The sequence below is a fragment of the Bison bison genome, unplaced genomic scaffold, assembly GCF_000754665.1.
Source record: "Bison bison bison isolate TAMUID 2011002044 unplaced genomic scaffold, Bison_UMD1.0 scf7180017864038, whole genome shotgun sequence".
Lineage (NCBI taxonomy): Eukaryota > Metazoa > Chordata > Mammalia > Artiodactyla > Bovidae > Bison > Bison bison.
The window spans coordinates 2,706,452-2,734,421 of NW_011494610.1; the positions used below are offsets into that span (position 1 = coordinate 2,706,452).

At 50.7% G+C, this 27,970-nt stretch overlaps 1 protein-coding gene across 1 annotated transcript in view; it reads right to left on the reverse strand.

The window, feature by feature from the left end:
• PREX1 (phosphatidylinositol-3,4,5-trisphosphate-dependent Rac exchange factor 1) overlaps positions 1-9,686 on the reverse strand; it is a 118,171-nt gene extending 108,485 nt beyond the window's left edge. The window contains exon 1 of the mRNA XM_010835119.1: positions 8,654-9,686. Within this exon, the coding sequence (XP_010833421.1) occupies positions 8,654-8,662 (9 nt within the window). The 5' untranslated portion in view covers positions 8,663-9,686. The remainder of the gene's footprint in view (positions 1-8,653) is intronic.
• Positions 9,687-27,970: the final 18,284 nt, after the last annotated feature.

The window sequence follows — 27,970 nt, forward strand, 5'->3', positions numbered from 1 at the left end:
GTCCGACTCTGTGTGACCCCCATGGACTGTGGCCCATCAAGCTCCTCAGTCCCTTGGGATCCTCCAGGCCAGAATACTGAAGTGGGTTGCCATGCCCTTCTCCAGGGGATCTTCCCAACCCAGGGACAGAACTCAGGTTTCCTACATTGGCAAATGGATTCTTTACCATCTGAGCCACCAGGGAAGGCCAGACGTCCAAGGGCCATCTCAAACTTAACACATCCCAAACCTAGTTCCTGAACTTCCCTCCAAACCCACACAGCACCAAGCCCTTCCCAGCCTGACAAATGGCACCTCTGCCATTCAGGATCTCCAACCGAAGCCCCCCAGTCATCCTCGACCCCCTCTTTCTCTCACACTTCATTTCCATCCATCAGCAAATGCTATCACAGCTTCACCTTCAACTTGTTTTTTAAATCAGACCACTTCTCCCTACATCCTCAGTCACCTGCCTGGCCCAAGTCACCATCACCTTCTGCCTGGACTGCAATCCCCTCCCCCCTGTTCCTTTTACCATACACACAGCCTGAGGGATCCTAAAACTCTCCATGGCTACTCAATATACTTAGGAAAAAAAAAATCACATCTTCCCACAGTCCATAAGGCCCCCATGCACTAGTTAATCTCTCTGAACTCACCTTCCAGCCCTCCATCCCCCCCTCACACCTCAATAATCTTCAGCCACATCTTTAATCTCTCTATTCCTTCCACCTGCCAGGCATGCCCCTGCCTCAGGACCTTTGCACATGCTGCTCCCACTGGCAGGATATGTTCTCCCATCTGTTCCGGACCAGCCCCTTCTCATTCATCACTCCTTAGCTCAAATGTCACCTCCTCCAGGATGCCCACCTTGTCTTCATGTACTTATCACCGTCTCATCTTGCATTAGTGAAGTCGCTCAGTCCTGACCGACTCTGTGTGACCCCATGGACTGTAGCCTACCACACTCCTTCATCCATGGGATTTTCCAGGCAAGAGTACTGGAGTGGGTTGCCATTTCCTTCTCCAGGGGATCCTCCCAACCCAGGGATCGAACCCGGGTCTCCTGTACTGCAGAGAGACGTTTTATTAAGAGCCCATTTGTCAGACAAAAAGACTGAGATCAAGCAATCTACACCAGCTCCTAGATGAAAGGCAAAAATAAGGGAGCATGGTTGGGATGAAACCTTTACCCCAATCCAAGAACAAAGGTCAGGCTTGGAAACCAGTGATTTGGCTTTAAACTGCATTCCTCCTCCTTCCTGCTGTGTGACCTCAGGAAAGTGCATTGGTCTCTTTGAGTCTCAGTTTGCGTGTGTGCGTGTTAAGTCGCTTCAGTTGTGTCCGACTCCTTGCAAACTTATGGACCATAGCCCGCCAGGCTCCTCTGTCAACGGGATTCTCCAGGTATGAATACTGGAGTGAGTGGCCATTCCTTCCTCCAGGGGACCTTCCCTACCCAGGGATAGCACGTGGGTCTCTTACGTCTCCTGCATTGGCAGGGGGCTTCTTTACCACTAGCGCCACCTGGGAAGCCCCATGTCTCAGTTTACTCTTCCCAGATACGTAGATCATAGTGATACCAACCCGGCTTTCAGAATGTATTAGGATAAAGCGAATGGGAGCTCCATGAGGGCAGGGTCCTTGCCAGTCTTCTTCCCAGCTGGACCCTTGGGGCCTAGACCTGCTCCTGGCACACAATAAGCCCTCAGGAATCAAAGGAAGGGCTAAAATCTGCCTGGCACGGTGCCTGACACATCGCAGGAAGCTCAGCTTGGGCCACGTGGAAGACTGATGATCCTTCTTTTTAAAAGACAACGGGTCGGGGGTGGTCAGCAGACAGAAGTTCCCAAAGGATGTTTTTCCAGGGCTTGTGATGCTGCCGGGAAGTCCGGCCTCCAGCCTCCCCAGACGGGGCGGGAGGACAAGGCAGCCTCACCCGGCACATTGGGCAGAGCAGGAAGCTGGGAGCGCGGCGCGGCTGGCCTAGATCGGGGCTTCCTGCCCCACTTTCCCTACAAGAGCACGGCCACCGCGATCGTGCTGGGACAAAGCGAGGCTCAGGCCACCCACAGAGGAGCCGCAAACAGGATGGTGTGCTGGGCACGATCGCGGCTCGTGGCCCAGAAAGAATGGGCAGGCAGGGGCTCTGAATCCGGCCCGCGTGCTGCCCAAGGCACCATTGGCTTTTCCAGGTGGGTGCCGATGCCCTTTGCGCGGGCGGGGTGCTGAGAGGCACCTTCTAGGGCGACTCCATGTCCAAACCTTGACAGTTTTGGAACACTTGGCCAAAAGCATCTCTCATCTTGGAAACCTCCCTTAGAGACGAGCGTGCTCTCGGGAGTCCCAGGGCCGCCTGCAATCCCCCCGGCCTGGGCGTCTTTGTCTATGCCATGTCCATCCGGTACCCTCCCCGGGTCGCGTCCCTGCCTCTCGGCAAGTCCTCCTCTTCTCTTTTATGATGATGATGATGATGATGAAATACATCAAGGATCCCCGAACAGTTAGAGAAAAATTTAACACCCACAAACACATCACTACCCAGTTTTGGAAAATCTTCTCAGCATTGTGTCAAACCATGTCAATGCTGGGAAAGACTGAAGGCAGGAGGAGAAGAGGACAACAGAGGATGAGATGGTTGGATGGCATTACTGACTCAATGGACACGTGTTTGAGTAAACTCCAGGACTTGGTGACGGACAGGGAAGCCTGGCGTGCTGCAGTCCATGGGGTCGCAAAGAGCTGGACACGACTGAGCGACTGAACAACAACAAATTTGCTTTAAACCATTTTCTAAACGAAATTCATCAAGTCCAGAGGAGGTATAGACTGGGAAGGGACACAAGGGAGAGCCGTGGGTGGGACTGGGATGGGAGGAGCTGGAAATATTCTACTTCTTGATCTGAGCGGCAGTTACACAGGCGAATGCGTATTCAAAGCCTTATCTGCGGGCACCTGAGATCAAGGCACTTTATCCACGTGCCTTGTGAATATCAAGCCCTCAGTGCAGATGCAGAAAGAAAGGAGTCATTACAGAGTGAGGTGAGCTACCTGGGTACCTGCCCATCCTGCAAGGCACCGACTGCCCTGGACGCATGCTCCTCGCCGCCACACAGGCCTGTGCCCACTCACTGGGCACGTGTGAATTGAGAAGCAATAAAGAACACTGTTTTGCGAGTTTACAACACTTCTATAAGTGATGTGTTTTCAGCAACTTGCTTTTCTCACTCCACATCGCACCTTCCACCTTTGGCCCACATCGACCCTTGCACTTGGCAACACGTACCGCCCACACTCCACCCACACCCCTTGGTTCTTATCCCTGGGGTGCATCCCCGCACCACCTCGGCCACCAGCACCCACATTGCTGGGTCTGAGGCCCCTCTCTCACATGCAGAGCAGGCCGCAAAGACAAACAAGGAAACTGAGGCACGTGGGCCCCACACCAGTCACCTGCTTGACGACACACTGTTCTTGGGAAGGGGCCCAGAACAGGTTCCAGAAGTAACAGGTACAGCATTGAAAAGTATAATAATAACAATGATAGATCTACTGCTGCTGCTGCTGCTGCTAAGTCGCTTCAGTCGTGTCCGACTCTGTGCGACCCCATTCCTTTGCAATTGTTACCCTACCTTACACCTTTGAGCCTTACTGTATGACAGATGTTAGATCTAAGTGTTTTTCATCCTCAAACAATGCTAGGAGTTCGGCCCTACTATAACTGTGCCCATTTTACAGAGGAGGGAACTGAGGCCCGGTGTAGTAAAGAGCTTACCCGAAGCCACACAGCTAGGAGGTAGCAGAGCTGGGCCTCGAACCCAGGCAGTCTGGCCCGGTGATGAGTCTCCAACCCATTTCCAACACACAACAGCACTCAGTAACTGAACAGGACAAACCACGCAAGCAGCAGACAGGTCGCAGCCGCCCTCTGGGGTGCTACTGGGGAGCCATCATACTGGAACCCATGGCCACAGCCTTGGGAAGAAAATTCTCTCCCTGGAGATGAAAAAGGAGAGAAGGAGGCCTCAAAGATGCTCTCTGAGATGGCCACCGGCAACCTGATCACTAAGGGGAGGCGGCCCGCCTGCCCCCAAGAACATCCCTGCCTTGACTGGGGTGACCTCACCAGACATATGGCGAAACCTGAGGGGCCCAGGGGAACAGCAGCCCCCAGACCACAACAAAGACAGGAAAGGGGGTGTCCTGAGGACCCCAAATCCCTGGGTGATCTGGGTGGTCCAGGGTCCAGGGAAGCAGAGTGTCACAGAACAGCCATGAATCCAAGTAACAGTAATAAAGTAATACTAACAACAGCATTTTACTTTATTAAGTGACGCTTGCTCCTTGGAAGAAAAGCTGTGACAAAACTAGATGGCATATTAAAAAGCAGAGAAATCACTTTGCTGACAAATGTCCATCTAGTCAAAGCTATGGTTTTTCCAGTAGTCACGTACGGATGTGAGAGCTGGACCCTAAAGAAGGCTGAGCGCCGAAGAATTGATGCTTTTGAACTGTGGTGTTGGAGAAGACTCTTGAGAGTCCCTTGGACTGCAAGGAGATCCAACCAGTCCATCCTAAAGGAAATCAGTCCTGAATATTCATTAGAAGGACTGATGCTGAAGCTGAAGCTCCAAAACTTGGGCCACCTGATGCGAAGAGCTGATTCATTGGAAAAGACCCTGATGCTGGGAAAGATTGAGGGCAGGAGGACAAGGAGACAACAGAGGATGAGATGACTGGATGGCATCACTGACTCGACGGGCATGAGTTTGAACAAGCTCCGGAGCTGGTGACGGACAAGGAGGCCTGGCGTGCTGCAGTCCGTGGGGTCGCGTAGAGTCGGACACGACTGATTGAATAACAGCAGCAGCATGCTTAGGGCTGATTCACGTTGTTGAACGGCAGAGACCAACGCAACACTGTAAAGCAATTATCCTCCAAATAAAAGTAAATTAAAAAAATAATAATAACAACAACAGAAAGGGCCTTTGTACAGCCTGCACTAAGCAGCCCCACAAAGGCCAGAGTTTGGGAAGACCCCCAAAAGCACAGTGACTCCAGCAAATCCTTTCCTCCATCCACTCTAGCATTTATCCTATAGGAGTAGCTAAATCTCACACGTGGCATCAAGATTTAACTTTAGTATCTGATTTTAAATTCTAACACTTGGGGTTTAGTTAAATAAGCTGTCCATCTTGGCAAAAGGATCATCACATGAAAAATGGTTTGCAGAAGTCCACAGAGTGACACAGAAAAAAGAGTGTGAATGTATCTTAGGAAAAAAAACCCAAGTTACAGAAGAGTGCATAAAATATAATCTCCTTTTTGGTTAAATAATTTCTACATAGGCACAGAAAAGAAAGTGTGGAACGAAATACCCTAAGCTGTATGAGAATACAGCCAAGATTACTAACTGTTCCCTAATGTCTGGTCTCTTCTTTTCCAGATCTTAGAATAAAGACTATATTTTGCAGTTTCCTTTGCAGCTAGATGTGGTCCCATGACTAAGTTTGGGAGAAGCAGGAGTGGATTACATACACTGGAAGCGGAAGTATCCTTGGGGATGAGGGGAAGAATGGACCGGCATTCTCTTGCTATTCCTCCTTCCTGCTGACTGGATAGCAAATGTGATGCCTGGAGGTCAAGCAACCATCTTATACCATGAGGTAAAAGCCAGGGATTGAAGATAGACCAGCAATACAGAAGGAGCTTATGTCCCTAATTACAGTGGAGCCAACACATCTATCCTGGGATGCCTATAATTCAGTAAGAAGGAAAATTCCATATCATTTAAGGCACTAATGTGTGGGTTTTATCACTAGCCATGGAAGCTAACTCTGAGAGTGGAATGATAAGTAATTTCAATTTTCTCCTTCATTTCTGTTTTTTCCCAAATTTCTACTTTGAAATCAAAAGTCATTTTGTAACATAAATACATGCTTTAAAAAAAAATTGGATAGGAGAGGTTATTCCACATTCCAGGCTCGCCCCTGCCCAGCCTGATTATCACTTCTGCTTCAAGTGGCTAGTCACTTCTAGCATCAAGAAGGCTAGTCTGCATTCTCCTCCTGGGGGGCAGATGTCCCCATGCAGAGCAAGTAGTGCCCACTGGCAGAGACAAAACCAGGCTGTCCTTCTGCAGTGGGGCCTCTGAGCTGCCCACCCGTCCTTCTCTGTGTTGACTCTGGAAACCACTAGGGCCCCCAGGAAGGTGCTCCCCCTGGCTCGGTGCCCCAGGAGCCAGCCTGGCACTTCCACAGCCTGGGGTGGAACATGAGAGCATCCTCCACCCACAGTCACCACCATCACTCTGGCTGAGATCAAAAACCTCTGCACTCTCTCGTCTGCAAGCACCCTCTTTCATCAGGCCTCTTCCAGAGCCACTGATGAACTATGTGACCTCAAGCAACTGACTTCACCTCTTTCTGCCTCAGTTTCCTCCTTTGTAAAATGGGTGCACAGGAATCCAGCGAGGATTACCGATGCCAACACACACATCAGGCACTTTGAGTGGTGCCTGGTACACAGTGAGGGCTCAGTCGAGCATCTGCTGGTATAACCTCCCCAGCCCCACCTTGAGCTGATAGGGAGACAGACATGAACCCATTGTGTTTCCTAAGGAAACTTCTGGAATTGGACCAACCCCACTTACAGATCTCCTTGTATTTATCCTATGTTTGTTGACTTGTTGTCTTTTTCATCCTAAAAACAGTCTTTCTATCGACTGCTTCACCATCTCCAGGGTGCAGTGAACTGGTGGCGGGGGGGACTTTACAGACTGTACAGTGTCACCACATCCTTCTCGCTGCCATGCAAAGCCAGCCACTGCCTTCCCCCGCACTTGCCACCCTGCTGCATCCGCCTGGCAACCACGTGACCTCAGAGTCACTGAACTTCTTCCTCGGAGTCTATTTCTTCATCCGGAAAAAAAAAAAAAAAAGAGGCAGTAGCTGAGGGCGTAAGCAAGATGATGCAGGTAAAAACTAACTCTGAAGACTTCCTGGAAGAAGTGGCACAGAGGCTGGCGGAGAGAAGTGGGCTGGACTGTGAGGAAACGGGAACTTGCTTATGATTACATTCTTGGGGGAAGGCTGTCACGCCACCCACGCCAACTAGCGTGACCCCAGACCTACTGTGTGCCCAACATGGAACTGGGTGCTGGAGACACAGACATGACCTCTCCATGGGGGGATCGAGTCACTCCTGCACTCGCCTATTTACTCAACGCACACTGCCCACCTACCAAGTGCCAGGCACTGCGCTAGGAGCCCATGACACATCAATAAATGAACAAATCAGACCGAATCTGCCCTCATGGAGCGGTGGCAAGACTATTAGTACAGTCGTTCAGTCGTGTCCGACTCTGCAACCCCATGGGCTGCAGCACACCAGGCTTCCCTGTCCATCACCAACTCCCGGAGCTTGCCCAAACTCATGTCCATCGAGTTGGTGATGCCAACCAACCATCTCATCCTCTGTCGTCCCCTTCTCCTCCTGCCTTCAATCTTTCCCATCATCAGGGTCTTTTCCAATAAGTCAGTTCTTCGCATCAGGTGACCAAAGTATTGGAGTTTCAGCTTCAGCATCAGTCCTTCTAATGAATATTCAGAACTGATTTCCTTTAGAATGGACTGGTTGGATCTCCTTGCAGTCCAAGGGACTCTCAAGAGTCTTCTCCAACACCACAGTTCAAAAGCATCAATTCTTCAGCGCTCAGACAGATTTTAAAATAACATGGCAGGTGAGGACGAGCATTATGAAGAAACATAAAGCAAGATGAGGGACCAGAGAGAGATGGAATGAGGGAGTGTTTGAGAGATGCTCAGAGAAAGCCTCTTTGAGGAGATAGCATCTGAGCAGATACCTGGAGACAAGTGAAGAAGCAGCTTTACAGGTATCCGAGGGAAGGGCATTCTGAGTAGTGGGAACAGTGAGTGCAAAGGCCCTGAGGCACATTCAATTGGTCTGAGACCAACCTAAAAACAATACCTGACCCTCCTCCTGGCCTGTTTTCTTCACAGCACCCGTCACTGCGCATTATGTCTACTGTCTCTCTAGTCCACTGGAATATGAGTTCCAGAAAGGCTCTGATGATACGTCTAGGTCACTGTTGTACCCTCAGAGAGACTGGGACTTGATCTAGCACAGAAGATCCTTGACAAATAAGAGTTTAACTGACTAATCAATTAGTCATCTGGAAAAGACTCCAGATACTCACCACCCGGGGGCTTCCCTGGTGGTTCAGTGGTAAAGAATCCACTTGCGAATACAGGAGACTTAGGTTTAATCCCTGGGTCAGGAAGATCCCCTGAAGAAGGAAATGGCAACCCACTCCAGTACTCTTAGCTGGGAAATCCCAAGGACAGAGGAGCCTGGTGGGCTATAGTCCATGGGGTCACAAGAGTGAAACATGACTTACCAACCAAACAACAACAACCCACTACCCAGCTTCCAGGCCCCAAGAAAAGGTCCCCAGTTTTCACCCAGCCCCATCACATCCGCGACCACGGAGGAAGTCCAAGCAAAACCTGAGTTGCTACAACCTGTTGTGAACAGGGCTGATGCAATAGTAGGGGAGGGGGGCGGGGGGGCCACAGAGGAGAAACCAACACTCTTCCCCACACAGACTCCACCCCAGGGGCTGCAGCCTAGCCTGCAGTCTCCCTGAACTCACCCTCAACATGCCATGCCTTCAACCATGATTCACGCCGTGGCTGCAACACGCTACCGAGATACAGTTCCCTCTCAAGGGTCTCAAAGTGGTGGCCCACAGGCATGTCTAGTGTGACCAGCAATGGGCTTTGAGGAAATCCGGGCTTGGGTTTGAACATCAGATTTCCCATTAAAATCTTAGGTGTGAGCTTCTCTTGAGAAAGCTGACCACAGGTCTCCAAAGTCCTGAGGGCCACAGCCAGATAAGAGCGTGGCAGCCACCGAATTCACTCCCGCGAGCTCTGCTCTGTTTGCTACCAGCCAGCCTGCTGCTGCACTCATCTTCCTCTCACCTGGCCTCATGGGCATTTAAGTGTGAGACCAGAGTCCTAGACCTGGCAGAGGTGAAGCCTACGCACGCTCCCCGTACCAGCAACCGGGCCAGACATCGCCAATGGAGCACCGGCTTCTTTCCTGCTGAGTCTTCTCCACACTGCGGAGCACGTCTCTCCCCTTGCTGTTACCACCCCCACCCACAACATGATCTGAGATCCTTCCTATTCCAACGCCAACTTCTTCCCCGCCTCTATGAGCCCCTAGTCTTTTTACCTAAAGAATGGACTCATCAGAATGGGATTAAGAGCAGAGCATCTCAAGCTCTGAACCACTGACACTGGAGCAGATAATCCTTCGGTGCGGGCGGGGAGGGGGGCTGTCCTCTGTATTACAGGACGTTTAGAGGCATCCCTGGCCTCTGTCCTCCAGACACCAGTAGCAAACCCCATCCTCAACTGTGACAACCAGAAATGTTTCCAAACATTGCCCAATACCTCCTGCAGCGGGGAGGCGGCAAAGTCTACCCCACCCCCCACGCCCCCTATGCAGTCCCATCAAGAACCACCAATTACATCATCGTTAAGAACATGTCTCCAAAGCCAAGTATTCTGAGTACAAATCCTGGCTCTGACATTTACTGGCCACGTGACACTGAGCAGCCTCACTCAGTTTCTTTCTCTGCAAAAATGCAGATTCAAAAATGGTACCTGACTGCTAAGGGGTATGGAGTTTCCGTGGGGGGGGGGGGGGGCGGGCGGCGGGAGTGATGAAAATGTCCTTAGGTAGCTGGTGATGGCACAATTCTGTCAATATACTAAAAACCACTGGAGCACACACTTTACGTGGCTAAACTGTATGGTACGTGAATTATATTTCAACAAGCTGTTGCACATACACACACACGGTGCCTGGCTCACAGGGGCATGGTGAGACCTTGACGAGTTAGGATGAAGTGCCTTCGGAAAGCAGACAATGTATTATCAGCATCAGCCCACACTCATCTGGAGACGCAGATGGGCGGGCGGCTTCGAGGAAAAGCCCACAGTGACCGAGACAGCGGTGGCTGGGAACGGGCTCCGCTCTGGGTGGTATTTCCCGCCGGAATGTCCCAGACAAAGCAAACCAAGTCACTCGGGGGCCCCAGGATGCAGGGCGGGGCGGCTGGACGTCCTGGGGACCCCGTGCCTGTCTGTGGAAGGACAATGGGTGGAATGTGCTCTCCTCTCCGCAGGGCTGACACTTGACATCTGAGGACAATGACTTTCAAGAGGTTTTGTTTTTTCCTCCGCCCAGCTTTTTTTTCCATCTCCCCAAACAATTGTGACTTGGGCTGGTGGGGGGAGCGGTTTCCCCCCACCACTTCTTGGCTTGTGAAGAATTGTCTTTGCAAAGTCAGGAAACAATACACAAAAGTGAGAGAATGTAAAGATAGTGGCACTCGGGACCGGCCAGGGCGGGGGTCTCAGCGTGGAGGTTTCCTCCGGTTTGTTTTTCCCAGAGTCTGCTCAGGCCCCTGGGAAGGGATTCAGGGGCTCAAAGAGGCTACTGAATGCAGGGCAGGCTCCAGAGCACAGACCTGTACTGCTCGCATGGGAGTCTGGGGTCTTCATTTTAGGGCATGTCAGCAAGGTCCCCACTGCTTCCCACACTGCCTTATCCCAGACACCCTCAGCCCTGTCTTTCGGAAAAGGAGATGGATGGGACTTCCCTGGCAGTCCAGTGGTTAAGACCCCTCACTCCTGTAATGACAGGGTGTGTGGATTCAGTCTCTGATCGGGGAACTAGGATCCTGCAAACTACACAGTGCGGAAAAAGAAAAAAACAGGAACTTCCCTGGCGGTCCAGTGGTTAAAACTCCTCACTGCCAATGCAGAGAGTATGGGTTCCATCCCTGGTTGGGGAGCTAAGACCCCACGTGCTTCTTAGCAAAAAAAAAAACAAAACATAAAATAGAAGCAACACTGTAACAAGTCCAAAAAAGACTTTAATAACAGTCCACACCAAAAAAAAAAGAAAATAATAATTAAATATATATGATTATTTGAAAAAGAAAAAACTTTTTAAGAAAAGAAAAGGAGACTGAGGTTCTCAGTGGATGAAGGGCCAGTCCCAGAGCACACAGCTAAGCAGACAGAGCTGGGATCTGACCGCTGGGCCACCAGTCTGGACACTGGCCTTCTGCTGTTTCCCTCTGACCTAGGCTTGTGCTCTCAGCGTCCCTGACCAACGACCCACCCAATCCGACTCTCAATGGGGCCACACCATTGAAGTCCTCTCCCCTAGTTGTGCCTAGGTCCCCGTGATCCAGCACTGCCTCTGGCCTTGCAGGTCCAGGAGACGAAGGGAGGGAGATGTTGCCAGGGGAGCCTGTGGATACCGGGGGGCAGACAGGCCCCTGCTGCCCCTGACCACCGAGGTCAGCTGCATCAGGACTCCCCAGAGATGTCCGCATCCTAATCCCCAAACCTGCGGATATATGATCTTACATGGCGAAAAAGGGCTCTGCAGATGTGATCTGGTCAAGAATCTTGAGATGGGGAAATTATCCCAGATCATCCAGCTGGGCCCTTTGAGGACACAGGATCCTTAAAGAGAAAGAAGGATGCAGTAGAATGAGTGTCAGGATGATGCAGCGTGAGAAAGACCAGTCATCCCTGGCTATGAAGATGGATGGGGCCAGGAGCCGAGGAGAGCAGGCAACCCCTAGAAACTGGAAAAGCAAGTCAGGGCATGAGCCCCTAGAACTGCCAGAGGGAAAACAGCCCTGGCAACACCTTGATTTTAGCCCTTTAAGTCCCATTTCAGACATCTGACATCCAGAAACCTAAGATAATAAATCTGTGTTGTTTTAAGTCACCAATTTTGTAGCAATTTGTTATAGCAGCAAAGGGAAACTGATACAACCACCTACCTGGAGACACAGGTCTCTCCATCAACAGCCTAGCACAATCCTAATACTCCACTGTTAATTATTATGAATACATAATGTGTGTGTGTGTGTGTGTGCTCAGCTGCATTAAGTCGTGTCCAACCTCTTTTGTGACCCCATGGACTAAAGCCCACCAGACTTCTCTGTCCATGGAATTTTCCAAGCAAGAATACTGGATTAGGTTGCCATTTTCTCCTCCAGGGGATCTCTCCCACCTAAGGATCGAACCCAAGTCTCCTGCACTGGCAAGCACTTCTTTACCACTGAGCCACCCGGGAAGCCCTATGAATGTGTGCATGCGTGATAAGTCACTTTAGTTGAGTCTGACTCTCTGCGACCCTATGGATTGTAGCCCACCAGCCTCCTCTGTCCGTGGAATTATCCAGGCAAGATTGCCATGCCCTCCTCCAGGGGATTGTCCCAATCCAGGAATCAAACCCGAGTCTCTTACATCTCCTGCCCTGGCAGGGAGGTTCTTTACCACTAGCGCCACCCGGGAAGCCCAGCCCTATGAATATATAATATTAATAGTTACTATTACATAGCATAGCTACACATTTCACACATTTCTATTCAGTCTTCTAATTAGTAAGCTGTGATATGTCCTCTTTCCCCACAACTGATGGTCTCTGTTAACAAATTCATTAAGGACAGGTGGTCTGATAACAAAAATTATCAAAATAATTACAATAATATCAACTCTCCTTAACTGCCAGGCTCTATTCAGTTCCCAAGTTTAGAAAGCAAGAAGCCATTTAGTGAGATCAGATGCTGGAAACCTCAGACACCGAGTTATCTGACCTATACCATGTTTGTGCTTCCAATGGAGTAAGAACACCAGAACCAGCTGCAACATGAATTAAGTGCTTGCTGTATGCCAACGCCGAGTCTATGAGGAGGTGACTGCTGTAGCCCTGTTCACAGACAAGGAAATGGAACCTGGGAGAAGTCAGGACATTTGTCAAGGGCATGACAGGGAGGAAAGGAGGGAGCCAGGACTGAGCCCAGGCCCCTGGAGCTCCAGAGTCCAGACTCTTTCCCACAGGACTAGATTGCCACTTGGGTTCAAAAGGTGGAAGAATTTAGTTGGGGGTCAGGGAGTGGTGTGGCCCAGTGAGATGACCAGGAGTCGGGAGGCCAAGGTCAGTGAGGCACTCTGGCTGGAGTGACCACAGGCAAGTCACAAAGGAGACCTTTACAAAATGCAAATGTGGTCACCCCAGGTCCTACCAGGCCTACCAATGGTTACCCACCGTTCTGAGGATAACAAGCAAAACGGCCATGCAGGACCCCTCCTCACCACTGCCACCAAGCCTTCAGGCTCTTCAGGCTGTTGTGAAAAGACGTCAAGATTGCTCTGGCCCCTGGGCCTTTGCACGTGCTATTCCCTCCAACCACAACGCTCATGGCCCTCCCTTAACCCAGTTAATATCAATTCACCTTGCTTGCCTTCTCAACCAGCTCAAAGCCCACGTTCAGGCCCCAGCAGCTCCGTAAACCCTTCTTAGAGCCACCACAGCTACAATGTAACCTATGAGATTATTCAAGTAAGGCCTGTCTCCCTCACCAGAGCTCCAAGAGGTCTTGCTGAGCCACAGCTTTATTCCTGCTGTGCTCACTCTGTTTTATTCATGGTTACCCGCCCCCGCAGCACTTAGCACCTGGCATTTAATGTATTTCTGAATGAATAAGTGAAAATAAGCAAATGAATGAGAGAGAGAGAGAGAGAGATGGTCCTTCCTCTGGGGCTGTTTCCTCATCTAGAAAACAGGAACAGCATGGGAAGTCCCTGGCGGTGCAGTGGTTAGGACTCCACCCTTCCACTGCAAGGGGCACAGGTTCGATCCCTGGTCAGGGAACTAAGATCCTGCATATCGCACACCACAGCCAAAAGCAAAAAGAAGAACAGTAAGACTGCCTCAAGGATCACCGTGAGGATTATAAGAAATGATGCCCACTAGCGAGGTGATCTGGGGAGACTGGGCCTCCCCGGGCCCACAGACTGACAGGTCACCAAGGTTCCCCCAAGGGAGTCTCCTGAAAGGTCCTTCTCTGGGGGCCTCACCTGCCGCCCAGGGACCCCGTGAGGGAGGAGAAAGGAGGGCAAGGGGAGGCTCTGGTTCAAGGTCCCACCTACCAGTGGAGAAGGTACCTACGTGTTAACCTCGGCTTCCTCTTCTGTAACCGGAGATTCAGACACCTACCTCGAGAAGATGACACAGATAATGAACCTCAGCTTCAGCCTCGCACAAGAGTGAGGCCTCATGAAATGTCAGCACATACACTCCCATCACTGATATTATTTTTATCTGTCAATCTTTGATGAGAGAAGAAAGCCCCCACCCCCAACACGCAGATTACAATATATTTTCCTCATACTTCCCCCGAAATGGGGTGTCTCACTCCCCTTCAACCATACCAGCTAATCTGCCTTTTCCTGTGACTCTCCAGGCTTGTCCCCGCCTCGGGGCCTTTGCACGTGCTGTTCCCTCAGCCTGGAAGGCTCTTCCCCCAGGTTATTACGGAGGAAGACACTCTCCCCCTCCACATCTTGCTTTCATTCTTTATAAAGCACTTATCACAGTCTCCATGCTATTTTATACTCTAATGAGTGGTCCTTTCTCATCAGTGGAATGGATTTCTGTGTGTCTGGATCACTGCCGTCTCCACAGAACTTAGACTGGTGCGAGGCAGATACACGATGCTCAAAAAATAATTATTAAGAGAAGGAAGGAAGGGAAGTTACATAAGCCTCTGAGCCTCTGTTTCTACATCTGTAATACAGGGTAAATAAGAGCTTCTATCTCTTAGGGTTCTTTGGAAGATTAAAGGAAACATTACATAGAAAGTGCTTAGCACCGGGAAAAGAGCACAATAAAAACTCGTATTTTAAAAAAGCACAGATGTCTGCCAGCAGGCGAGTGGATGCACAGATTGTAGTGTATTCACAAAATGGAATACAACTCCGCAATCTAAAGAAGAACCGCGCACACACAGGACGACACGGACGTGTCCTAAGAACAGTGGCCGAGCCAAAGAGGCCAGAGACACAGAAGGTTGGCCCCGTGGGACCACGCTGCTGCAGAAGCCAGCGAACTGCCAAGAGCATCTCTGATGACAGAGATGACCAAACCGGCTACTTTTCTCAGCAGAACACCAAACAGGTTACTTTTTGTCTCCAGGTGCTGACCAGCAAGGGGCATGAAGTGACCTCTGGGGTCAGCACGTTCTAGATCTTGGCCTGGTGGTGAAGAGCAAGCAACAGTCACGGAGATGTGCACGTAAGACCTGTGTACTTAAACGGGTGTAGTCACACTGCTCTCAAAATTACTCCAAACTTTTTATTTTTCCAGCAAAGTGATGGAAAGGAGATGGTTCCCTTCCACCCTAGTTCATCCACCTGCCCACACACGCGGCTCCCAGGTTCTGGCAGCCAACACATCCATTGCACTTCAGGCAAACCAAGTCCCCCCTCCCACGCGGCCCTGGCTTCGGTGAGGCCTGTTACCAAAGAGACAAGCTGCTACACACACACACACACACGCACACACACACACACACATGCGTGCACACACCCTCACTGCCCCACGGCTCTGCTTCCGAGAAGATGCAAGAACAGGAAGACTGCTTGGAGGTTCCAAAAGGTCAGAGTGGTAGTGCTGGGGAGGGAAGGCAGGGGGCTCCCCACTGAACGGGGAAGCACCTCCAGCACTAGAGCGGGATCTTCTCCTGGTGTTTGACAGACGCCCACACCCATCACGGGCACCGAGACATCCTCAAATGCTTGCTCGATCGTTGCTTGAGGGGCACCTCCAGGAGCCCCAGCACTGGGCACACCCCACATGTTCACAGACCGCTGCCTGGTGCTTTCCCCTGTTTAAAACCTTCCCACGGTGCCTACCACTCTCAGAATAAAACCAGACTCCTCAGGGGCCTGACACAACTCTACTCCCCAACCCCTCTGCCTCCCTTCTCCCCCGCTCCTCCTGTGCACAGGGCCACTCTGATGTTCCAGGAACGTATCAGTCGCTCAGTCATGTCTGACTCTTTGCAACCCCATGGACCACAGCACGCCAGGCCTCCCTATAGTTTAAGCATCATCACTCCTGGAAAATGCTGCTGCTAAGGTACCCCACCTCTTACCTTGCTTCATTCTTTTTTTTTGCATAGTATTTATCACCTACTACAAGAATTGATGCTTTTGTACTGTGGCGTTGGAAAAAACTCTTGAGAGTCCCTTGGGCTGCAAGGAGACCCAACCAGTCAATCCTTAAGGAGATCAGTCCTGGGTGTTCATTGGAAGGACTGATGTTGAAGCTGAAACTCCAATACTTTGGCCACCTGATGTGAAGAGCTGACTCATTTGAAAAGACCCTGATGCTGGGAAAGATCGAGGGCAGAAGGAGAAGGGGATGACAAAGGATGAAATGGTTGGATGGCATTACCGACTCAATGGACAAGAGTTTGGGTGGACTCCGGCAGTTGGTGATGGACAGGGAGGCCTGGCGTGCTGCGGTTCATGGGGTCGCAAAGAGTCAGACACGACTGAGCGACTGAACTGAACTGAAGTGAACCCTGTCGAACTTCCTTATGTAATGTCTTTGTTGACTAGCTTCATCATAAGCCCAGTGAGGATGAGTATCTTGCCTGTCTCGTGCACTGCTGCATCCCCAGCCCCTGGTACACAGTAGGTGCTCAATAAATTACTTGTAGATACAAACCACACGCTGATCACAGGACTGACTTCCTTATAATTTTCTGCAGCATTTCAGTCCTTTTCAATGTTATGAGCACGTGTGGTCTTTATAATTTAAAATTGAGGCACATGGGGCTTGCCTGGTGGGGTCCGAGTGGTTAAGAATCCACCTTCCAATGCAGGGGTCATGAGTTTGATCCCTGCTCAGGGAACTAAGGTCCCACATGCTGAGGGGCAACTAAGCCCACATGCCACAGCTGGAGAAGCCCGCGCACAGCACAAGTAGAAAAAAGTCTGCACACTGCAATGAAGACCCAATGCAGCCAAAAGGACATACACATATATATATATGAAAAGAAAAAATAAAATAATATTAAAGTACAACTAGAAGTCTGATTTTAAAATCCAAGTGGGGGCAATCCCTAGGTTAGGGGGTTTGATGTCCAAAGAGTGGCATAAAAATGACCCAGGGAGCTTTTCAAAAGACACATTTGCCCAAGAGGTGTACCAGGAAGTGCTAATCTGACTCAAGAGCTATGGGAAAGTCAGGGAACTTGTGCCTTTGTAGAAGCTCCCAGATACTCTCCAGGGCTCGAGGGAGCATGGGGAACTCGGGAACATGTAGGCAATCAAGGAGGGCTGCTGGGAAGAGGAAGACAGAGAGAATCCTGACAAACAGCCAAGATCAGACTGAGCCAATTCCTGGGCCCTGCTACTCAGAGGCCCTAGTGCAGTGGGATGGGTGGAGCCTGGGCATCTACTTTGTCATACACTTTCCCAGGTGCCTGAGCAGGCTCTGAGGTTTAGAAAGCACAGGTGAAGTGGAATTTGTTCACGGACTGTAGCCTGCCAGGCTCCTCTGTGCATGGAATCCTCCAGGGGATCTTCCAACCCAGGGATGGAACCCAGGTCTCCCACATTGTGGGAGGATTCTTTACCGTCTGAGCCAGCAGGGAAGCCCTAGAAAGTGCTAGATCTAATCTAGCAGTAAGATTAGACTAGAGTCTATTCTTATGGTTTGAATGTGTACAGTGGCCTTTCAAGGCAAAACCTGATAAAAGCATGATAAGAAAATTGGAAATCACACATTCCAACTGCACAGTTCATTAATGCTTTGGTATGTCACCTTCAACAGTTTTTCTCTGCGTCCTTTTGAAGGCACAGATGCCGTCACAAGCTGTACATAATCAGGCATGTCACCTTCTTTGTCTGCGGCAGTTGGAGAAGGGGGCGTGCCTGGTCACCTTGCCATTTCCCCATTTGGGGACATTTAGGTTGTTTCCAGTGTTGAGTTCTCACCCATGGTGCTTTGATGAACATCGTGGTACTTAAGTGTCTGGGGCTTTCCCCCCTCTATGCTTTGGACTTTTTCTCAGTCTCCAATATCTGTGTGAGATCCAGGGGGTCCCAGGATATCACATTTGGGAGCCTCATGAACACTCTGCTAAATGTTTCACCGAAGGGTCTGCACCAACCGATTGCCCCCAAATGATGTCAACAGCCACGAGGTAGAGTCTTATCAGAGGTGAAGTCCCATCGCATTACAGAGACGCGGAGGCCCGGACAGCAAAGCCTCTGTGGCGGACGCTCACTGGAAACTGACTTCGTTGCTAGATGCTGTCCTGAGTGATTCACCAACGTGAACTCCTGTGACGCCCACCACGCCCCTGTGTGCTGGGGATGACCATGCAGGGAATGCATGTTTGATCATCATCACCACCACCCGTGCTCAATTTTCCTACAAAAATGATTTGTGGACACAGCTGGGGACGGAGAGGGTGGGATGAATTGAGAGAGCAGCACTCACATATGTACTCTAACCACCATGTGTGAAACAGATTGCTGGCGGAACCTGCTGTATACTGTCGGGAGCTCTGCTCAGAGCTCTGTGACGACCCAGAGGACTAGGATGCAGTGGCGGAAGGAGGCTCAAGAGGGAGGGGATCTATGTATACTTAGAGCTGATTCACATTGGTACAGGAGAAACCAGCACAACATCGTAAAGCCATCATCCTCCAATTAAACATGAAATTTTTTTTAAATGACTTGTCCAACCACATCACTGAGCAAAGTCAGAGTTCCAGAAGGCCTGGGTTTCTCGGGTGGCACAAGGGATGGCCCGGCAGGGCACCCACACCCCCAGGAAGGGACGAGAGGTTATCAGTCTACACTCTGCGGCAGAACCATTCCTGCTGATGAGCCAGCCTGGTCGCTGCAACACGGGATGCCAGGCATCCATGGGCAGGGCTGGACTCTGCCTGCTGAAGCCATGTCCCAACCCATGGCCCAGGGCCTGGGGCCAAGTCCTCGGGAATACAGATGTCAGAGAATGAATGACTGAAGGAAGGCAGGAGTCTGCCGAGACACCAGCGGGCAAGGCAGTGCCCCACTGCCCCGAGCCTCGCCCCAGGCCACCAGCCACAAGACACGCGACGCAGACCTAGAATCCTGTACTCAGCTCTGCACAAATGCCCCAGTTCCCCTTTTTCTCTTTGCAGAACTTCCCACCACATCAGGCTAACAAGGAAGTCAGCGTCCCAGAGGGAGGAATGGTGACAGCCACACAAATCATTTCATGTCTGCTGAGGAAAGAGGAAGAGGCTGCTCGGACGGGCCTAGGGCTCATCTGCCCGCTGCCAACCAGCCAGGGCTGGCCACCCGGCTGCGTGCCAGGGCAGATGGAGAAGCTGTCTGGAGAAATCGAACAAGTCTACTCAGAAACTGTGTCCACAGGCAAATCACCCACTACCTGCAGTGGCCTCAGTTGTACTCATCTGTTAAATGGGTCAGATGGTGCCTACCGAAGAGCTGCTGCTGCTGCTGCTGCTGCTGCTGAGTCGCTTCAGTCGTGTCTGACTCTGTGCGACCCCATAGACGGCAGCCCACCAGGCTCCCCCGTCCCTGGGATTCTCCAGGCAAGAACACTGGAGTGGGTTGCCATTTCCTTCTCCAATGCATGAAAGTGAAAAGTGAAAGTGAAGTCGCTCAGTCGTGTCCGACCCTCCGCGACCCCATGGACTGCAGCCTAGCAGGCTCCTCCATCCATGGGATTTTCCAGGCAAGAGTACTGGAGTGGGTTGCTATTGCCTTCTCTGAAGAGCTACTAGGATGATTTAAATAAGAGAATACCTGTAAAGGCCTCTCTGGCCCAGGGCCCAGCAGACACTATGTGCTCCATAAATGTCCCCAATGAGGATTAAGTTCAAGCTTTCCATCTGGGCGGACTGGAGTTGTTCTGTCTAGTTAAGGCTATGGTTTTTCCAGTAGTCACATATGGATGTGAGAGTTGGACTATAGAGCAAGCTGAGCTGAGCGCCAAAGAATTGATGCTTTTGAACTGTGGTGCTGGAGAAGACTCTTGAGAGTCCCTTGGACTGCAAGGAGATCCAACCAGTCCATCCTAAAGGATATCAGTCCTGAGTGTTCATTGGAAAGACTGATGTTGAAGCTGAAACTCCAATACTTGGGCCACCTGATGCAAAGAGCTGACTAAATGGAAAAGACCCTGATGTTGGGAAAGATTGAAGGCAGAAGGAGAAGGGGACAACAGAGGTTGGATGGCATCACCGACTCAATGGACATGAGTTTGGGTAAACTCCGGGAGTTGGTGATGGACAGGGAGGCCTTGGCATGTTGCAGTCCATGGGGTTGCAAAGAGTCGGATACAACTGAGTGACTAAACTGGGGAGGGATGAAGGGAGCTCAGGGAGGGGTTGCCTGAATGAGTCTAGGTGGGAGATGATGGTGGACTCAATCAGGGTAGTGACATGGGAGTGGGAAAAATGGTCAGACTCTAAATGGACTTTGAAGGCACAGTCCACAGGATTTGCGGGTGGATGGGATGTTGGGGGTGAGAGAAGGGAGTGGAGGTCGACTCCTTGGTGTTTGGCCCAAACACCGGCAGGATGGAGGTCACTTTTACTGAGACAGGAAATACTGTGGTTTGGGGGTAGGGGGAGCATGTAGAGCGAGAGTTCAGTCGGGGACATTTTAGGTCTCTGTCATGCAAGCCTGTGTGGCAAGAGAGACAGATCATCGGCCAATCATTGCACAATGTGGACTCAACAGCAGCCATGCTGAGTGCCAGGAAGCCAGACTGGGCAAGGGGATGCAGGCAGGGGCATTCAGGGACGGCTGCCTGGAGGAGGCACAAGAGAGGAGACAGACAAGAAGGTTGAGGAGCCAGGGATTCAAGGGAGGCGGTGAAGCTGCTTCCTCTGCTACCCCATCACTTCACCTCCCGCTTCACAGCCAGGGCCGACAGGGTCCAAGAATGAAGGCAGCACGGCTCCTGCGGTCAAGCTGCGGGGTCAGACGAGTGGGTTCCCATCCCAGACTGGCTATCTTGCTGTGCGGCCCTGGGCTGGCAACTCCACCCCTCGACGGTTCGGTTTCCTCATTTCTAAAAAGGAATGACGGTGCCAACTTCGGGAGCACGGTGTGACGCTCCAGAGACCCAGAGAGGAATGCCAGCCCCCGCCACTGATGCACCGTGCCCTCCCCCAGACCTCAGTGAAAGCTGCTTTGTCGGGGAGGCTGGACCAAGACCGACTGGGAGGACAGGGAGTGGTGGGACCCGCGGGGCTAAAACCACTGCCGGGAGCTTCCCCCAGCCCTGGCCGGTCCCCCTGGGATTTTCCACCTCTTCAAAACGGGACTCTCTGATAAATGCTAGGGCTTCCTTGGGAGCAGGGGTTCTTTCCACTGAAGCTGAATTTAGTCTTCAAGCACCATGCAGGGCGGCAGGGGTCACCCGCCTCTCAGAGGGAGGGAGAGGACCCTGGTCCGCGGGCAACAAGAACCCCATGTCGCCTCAGCTCTGGGGACACAGGTGGCCTGTGGGGCAGCTCCTGTTGTGTGTCAGTCGCCACGTGCTCGCTCACACCCACCGCCCGACCCGGAACACAGAGCTTCTGCCTCCTTGATGGCTCCACGGAGTCACTGACACGCTCACTCAGCAAAGAACACAGTGAGCAGTTGCTAAGGGGCAGGCCCCAGGCTAGAACAAGAAACCAAGGAGGGGATGCGCCCGCCCTCGGAGAGCTGATGCAGGAGGCACCGGCAATAAACAAACAGGACACCGGCTGGGCCAACCCCGAACAAACTTTCTGGCCAACCCACCACTAAGTGTTCTGAAGAAAACTCCGCTGTATCGGGAGATAGGAAGCTGGAGGGGGTGGGGTGCGGGGGCTGGGATTGAGACCCTGAGGAGATGAGGGAATGAGCCGGGGGACAGCAGGGGAGAGCACAGCGCCTCACAGCAAGTGCAAAGGCCCTGGGGCCAGGGGCCTGCTTGCTGTGTCTGTGGAACAGCCAGGCAACCCCTGCGGCCGGAGCAGAGCCAGCAGCTAAGCAGAAGGACCAGGCAAGGTGACCCAGGTAACTATGGGTCACCAACTCGGGCAGAAAGGTACACGGGTGCCTGACCACACAGGCTGAGGAGATGGACCGTGTTCTAAGCATGAAGGGCGAGGCCCTGAGCAAGAAGGTCACTCAGCACCGTGGACCAGCAGGGGAAGGACCCTAGTCCTCAGTGCTGCAGGGTCAGTGCGGCCCCAGCTCCCCCAGGACAGGGTAGAGGACGCCAGGGCCCCCTTGGGGCCTTCCCCTCCCCTCCACAAGCTTCATTTGTCCCCATCTGTGAAACAGATATGAGCTCTGCCCAGCTGCCTACGGGGGTCCAACGAGGAACACGCTGACACACTGCAGCTGGAGGCTGGGGTACCCCAGACCCCAGCCTCACGTTTCTTCAGACCCCTTTGCCCCCGAGAACGAACCTCCCAGGTTCTAGCGAAACACAAACGCTAGGCTCCCAGGGACCCGACCCCCCTCAGACAGCCTGAAACAGGCTCTCTGAGAGCTAAGGTGTCCAAGGAGGTGGTGCCTGGCAACCAGACGCCTGCCTAGCAACGGTGAGCTGGGATGGCAGCCAGACTCCATGGCAACCAGCAGCTGGGGCCCGGGGCTGGGCACTGCTTCGGAGGGAGAGTCAATGGGGAAGGGAGGGTTCCCAGGCTCCCCTCTAAAGCAGCGTGACTCACGGGCCCTCAGAAAAGCCAGCAGGCACCGCTTGCAGGACTGGAGGCCCAGGCTTCGCTCCCTTGCCTAGCACTGGGTCTCTTGAGTGGTTCACTCTGCTTCTCTCCAGAAGGAAGACCAATGTGAGAACTCAACATTAATAAATACCAATAAGAACAGCAAGAACAGCACAAATAAGAACAAGCATTTATATGGAGCATCGCCTACGTGCCAGGCTCCAGCCTATGTTTTTTTTTTATTATTTATTTATTTGGCCGCACCGGGTCTTAGTCGCGTGGGATCTTCCATCTTCATTGTAGCATGTAGGATCTTTAGTTGCAGCATCTGGGATCTAGTTTCCCGACAAGCGAGGGAACCTGGGCCCCCTGCATTGGGAGTGTGGAACTTTAGCCGCTGGACTAGCAGGGAAGTCCCCAGGCTATGTATTTTATATGCCACTATCTCATGTAATTCTCCTGAGGCAGGTGGTATTCCAATTAATCCCATTTCACAGGTGAGAAAACTGAGGTGCTGAGAGCGCGAACACCACACTCAGCAAGGGGCAGAATCAGAGAGGCTGACCTCACGCCAGGCCTCTCACCCACGCCACCATCCCGTCTCTGGTGTGTAAGGGCCCAGGGTTCTTCTCTCACCCGCTGGTCCGGTCAGCAACTTCTACAGCATTAATAATGACATAATAATAGTTGCTAATGCTTATTGAGCGTGCTGTACGAGACACGCACTCTTCCAAACACTCAACTGCACTGGCTTCACCCTCACAACCTTGCAAGGCAGCCGTCTAGGAAGAGCGCTTTTTGCAGAGGGAGGCCGAGGGAGGCAAAGAACGTGCCTGAGAAGGTTCACTAGGAAGCTGTGAGACTGCAGCAAAAATGCAGGTTTTCTGGCAGCAAAACCACCGCACGACACGAGGCACTTCACAAGTGTTTGATGATCATGACCTGGGTCTGACTCTGGAAAAGCCTCCAAGTCCTGAGCTCTCCGACTCTCCAAACTCCAGCCTGAGGCCCCGGGGCCCAAGCCACACACCACCATTATACTTTCAGTGGACTTCAACCTCAGGCACACACACAGAAGGCTGCTAACCCCAGTGTCCCTCGGGGCTGGCCACCAGGCTGGATATTCATCCCCCTCCTGCCACCCAGAATTATCTACAGATTGATCCTAGGAGGAAATGAACGGCCTCATAAGGTCACATTACAAACATCTGAGTGCAAACCCTGACACCAGAGGCAGAGCTGGAGAGGAGCTGAGAACCTGAGATGCTCACAAGGTCTCTGCCCTCAGCCACCAGGTAGCCAGTAGCACCTGCAGTGACTCTGATATAACATAGGCTTGAGGTCACAGCAAAGCCAAGCTGTGACAGCCTGGGGCCAGTAGCCTTACCTACTGAGACTCAGTTTCCACATCTGTAAAATGGGCATCATGAGAGCAATGCCCTATAGCAGCAAAGAACTGAAAAAAGACCACAGATAAAGGCCTTAGAACAGCACCAAAGACAAAGCTCCAAGTGGAACTTCTACTGCTCCATCATGATCATCATCAGGATGATCAGTAGGTGAGATCCCACAGCCAGAGGTGCCCAAGAAGTCTACACCAGAGACTACAAATACCAATGCCTACAGAAGCCAGGCCGGGAGCACGCTCAGTGAAGCTGGCGAGGTGCGGGACAAAAGGGAGACAGGTGGACTGTGGCAAACTGGACTGCAGATGTTCATCTAAAGCGGTGGGCACTACGCTGCTCCAATCAGCTGTCACCAGGCAGAAATAGAGCCAGAGCTCTCTGTTTTCCAAGAGAAATTGGAAATCTAGACATTTATAACAATTTTTCCAACTTTTAAAACTCTGTGCTAGCTAAATCTAAAATGGACATGGAAAGGCAAAGAAACTAGCATAGCCAACACAATTTTAGAAAAGAACAATATTGGAGGGCTCACACTATCTAATTTTTTTTTCATCTTTTTGCTGCACCAAGGAGCATGTGGAACCCCAGTTCCCCAACCAGGGATTGAACCCGGGCCCCCTGCATTGGCAGCACGAAGTCTTAACTACTAGACCGCCAGGGAAGTCCCTGCACTATCTAATTTTGAGAGTTATGATAAAGTTACAGTCATCAAGAACATACGGTACTGGTGAAAGGTCAGACACACAGATCAAAGGAACAGAACAGAGTCCAAAAACAGACCCACACAAATAAAGCCATTTGATTTTTGACAAATGTGCAAAGGCAATTCAATGCAGAAGGGATGGTCTTTTTAACAGATGGTGCTGGGATAACTGACATCATATGCAAATTAATGAATCTCAACCTAAACTACACACTTTGTAGGGAAGTTATCTCAAAACGGATCATAAACACGTGACTCAGAAGACAGGGGAGAGAATCTTCGTGCCCCAAGGTTAAGCAAAAAGTTCTCAGACGTAACATTAAAGGCAAGATCCACAAAAGAAAATAAGGGATACATTAAAATTTAAAACGTTGGCTATGCCAAAGATACTGTTCAGAGAATGAAAAAACAAGCTACAGACTAGCAGAAAATATTTGCAAATGACAAGTCTGACAGAAGATCCCTATGCAGACTATAACTCTAAATTCTACAGCAAGAAAACAAACAAACCAATCAGCAAAAGCAGATATAAGACCTGAACATTCACATCCCCCAAAGAGGATATGTGGATGGTAAAAACGCGCAGGAAAAGAGGCTCCACGTCATTAGCCATTAAGGACATGCAGACGAAAACTGCAATGAGATCCTACTATCTTCTATTGGAATGGCTTTTTTAAAAACCTGACAATACCAAGTGCTGACAAGGATGTAAAAACCACAGGGTCTCTCAGACACTGCCGGTGGGAACGCCAAACAGCACAGCAACTTTGGGAAACGGCTCAGCAACTTCTCACAAAGTTAAACACCCACTTACCATATGGGCCCACTCCTGGGCACTCGTCCTAGAGAAATGAAGACTTACGTTCACACCAAAACCTGTACACAAATGTTTATAACAGCTCTATTTATAAACGCCAAAAACTGGAAACAATATGCCCTTCAACAGGTGAACGGATAAGCAAACCGTGGAACATCCAACCAACGGAAGAAGACGCAGCGATGACGCAGCGATGACAAGGAACAAACTGGATACACCCGGCACCGTGGGTGGAGCCCAGAGGCCTCATGTTAAAAGAAAGAAGCCCGTCTCAAAACGCTGCAAGCTGGTGATTCCCGGAATCTATACATCCTGGAAATGGCAACACTGTAGGGACAGAACCCAAAACTACAGGGACTAAAACAGACTGGTTTTCAAGGGCTACAGGTCGGGAAGGGCATGACCCAGGGAGGGCAGGACCTCTGAGGGTGGGGGGCAATGAATGACGATATTTTAAAAATTAAACCTTTAAAACTCTTGCATTGGGTATCAATACAAACTTGGAGTTATTTTCTTTTTTTTAATTTAAATTTATTTATTTTAATTGGAGGCTAATTACTTTACAATCTTTAATGTACAGTTGCCCCTCCATATCCACAGGTTCCGTATCTGGAGAGTCAACCAACTGTGGATCAAAAATATTCCCTCAAAATTCCAGAAAAATCTAAAAAGCAAAACTTGAATTTGCCAAGTATCGATAACTATTTACATAGCATTACACTGTAATAGGTATTATAAGTAACCTGAGTGAGTGAGTGAGTGAGTGAAAGTCACTCAGTAGTGTCTTTGCGACCCCATGGACTGACTATACAGTCCATGGACTCCTCCAGGCCAGAATACTGGAGTTGGGTAGCCTTTCCCTTCTCCAGGGGATCTTCCCAACTCAGGGATTGAAGGCAGGTCTCCCGCATTGCAGGTAGATTCTTTACCAGCTGAGCCACAAGGGAAGCCCATAAGTAACCTAGAAATGATTTAAAGTATATAGGAGCATTTGCATAGGTTACACACAAATACTATGACGTTTCATATAAGGGACTCGAGCATCCTCAGATTTTGGTATCTGTGGGCATCCTGGAATCACTGCCCCATGGATACAAGGAATGATCATATACAGGTAGAATGCTATGGAAATATAGATGTGTGTGCAGGTGTGAATAGCACATACACATGTATTTCCCAGCTCTATCCACCAAGAGGGCCCAGAAGCAGTGACAAGCAGTCACAGCAGCAACAAGTTCACCTCACCCCTAGACCTAGGTTTCTAAATACTACCTTCCAATAAAAAGAACCAGAGCTCCTTGGATAGTAGTTAATTCCAGGGCTAAGACAGAGGAAAGACAAGATGAGGCTGGAAAAATCACACAGTCCCCTGGACAACTCTGCAACTTCTCCAGAACAAAGACACTCCTCCAGGGTCCACTCATTATCCAAGTCCTCCCAGGGAGAAAGACCATCCTGTCTGCAAAATATTCCAAACAAGCTGACCACTTCTAAAATTATCCCCCAAACACCCTACCTAACCTCCTTTCTGTATCTTTCCAGCTCCTGCTCTCCTGGATATACCACAGTCAAAATACGGGGCAAAGTGAAAGCAAATCAGTTGCAAAGTGAAACTGCAAGCTTTGCAAAAGATGCTGGATTTCATGACATCGACAAAAGTGATGCTGGCAAACAGCAAGCAGCTAACGCGGGACAAAGCTATAAACACATAAGGACCTGGCAGGTAGGCCGCTTCACACAGAAAGGAAGAAGACAAGACAGAGTTCCAGGAGATGATGGAACCATCAAAGGGAGGTAGGCGTGAGCACTGAAAACCAGCTCTAAAGTTTTTGCAGAATGACTCAATCATCATACTCTTTATCATCATGCTGTAAAGGGCAACTTTATGTGAAATGACATCACAGCATGCAATCACTTAATTTTATCAGAAAATTTATGCATCCCCCAGTGGAAAAAAAAAAATCAACACTAGGTTCACTCTTTACTGATCGAAGAATGCATGACAAGTTGCTCCTGCATCCTAAATCCTATATCCTAATTAATGAAAAGATACAATTCAACTTATTTTTAGGATATCTGGTTTTCTGTTCCACAAGGTAAAGTCCTCATCCAGTCCCTCCCTCCACTCCCAATACTGTCCTGTTAGGGTCCATTTCCAATGGATTCACGGTCCGCTTTCTGGTACCAATCCGAGGCAGTGAGGTCGTTCTAGATCTGCAGATTGCCGAGCCCCACAGGACGTAAAGGTCTCCCCGCCTTCCTGGAGAAACCTCATCACTTGGGGCAAGAAACTGATTGGCCCACAGGAACCGAAAACCCACCAGAAGAGAAAGTCCAGTGGACCTCTGGGTGTGTGGCCTCGGGTGACAAGTATCTAGCACCTCTCCTGAACCCACCTGACCCCACAGCAGCCCCTT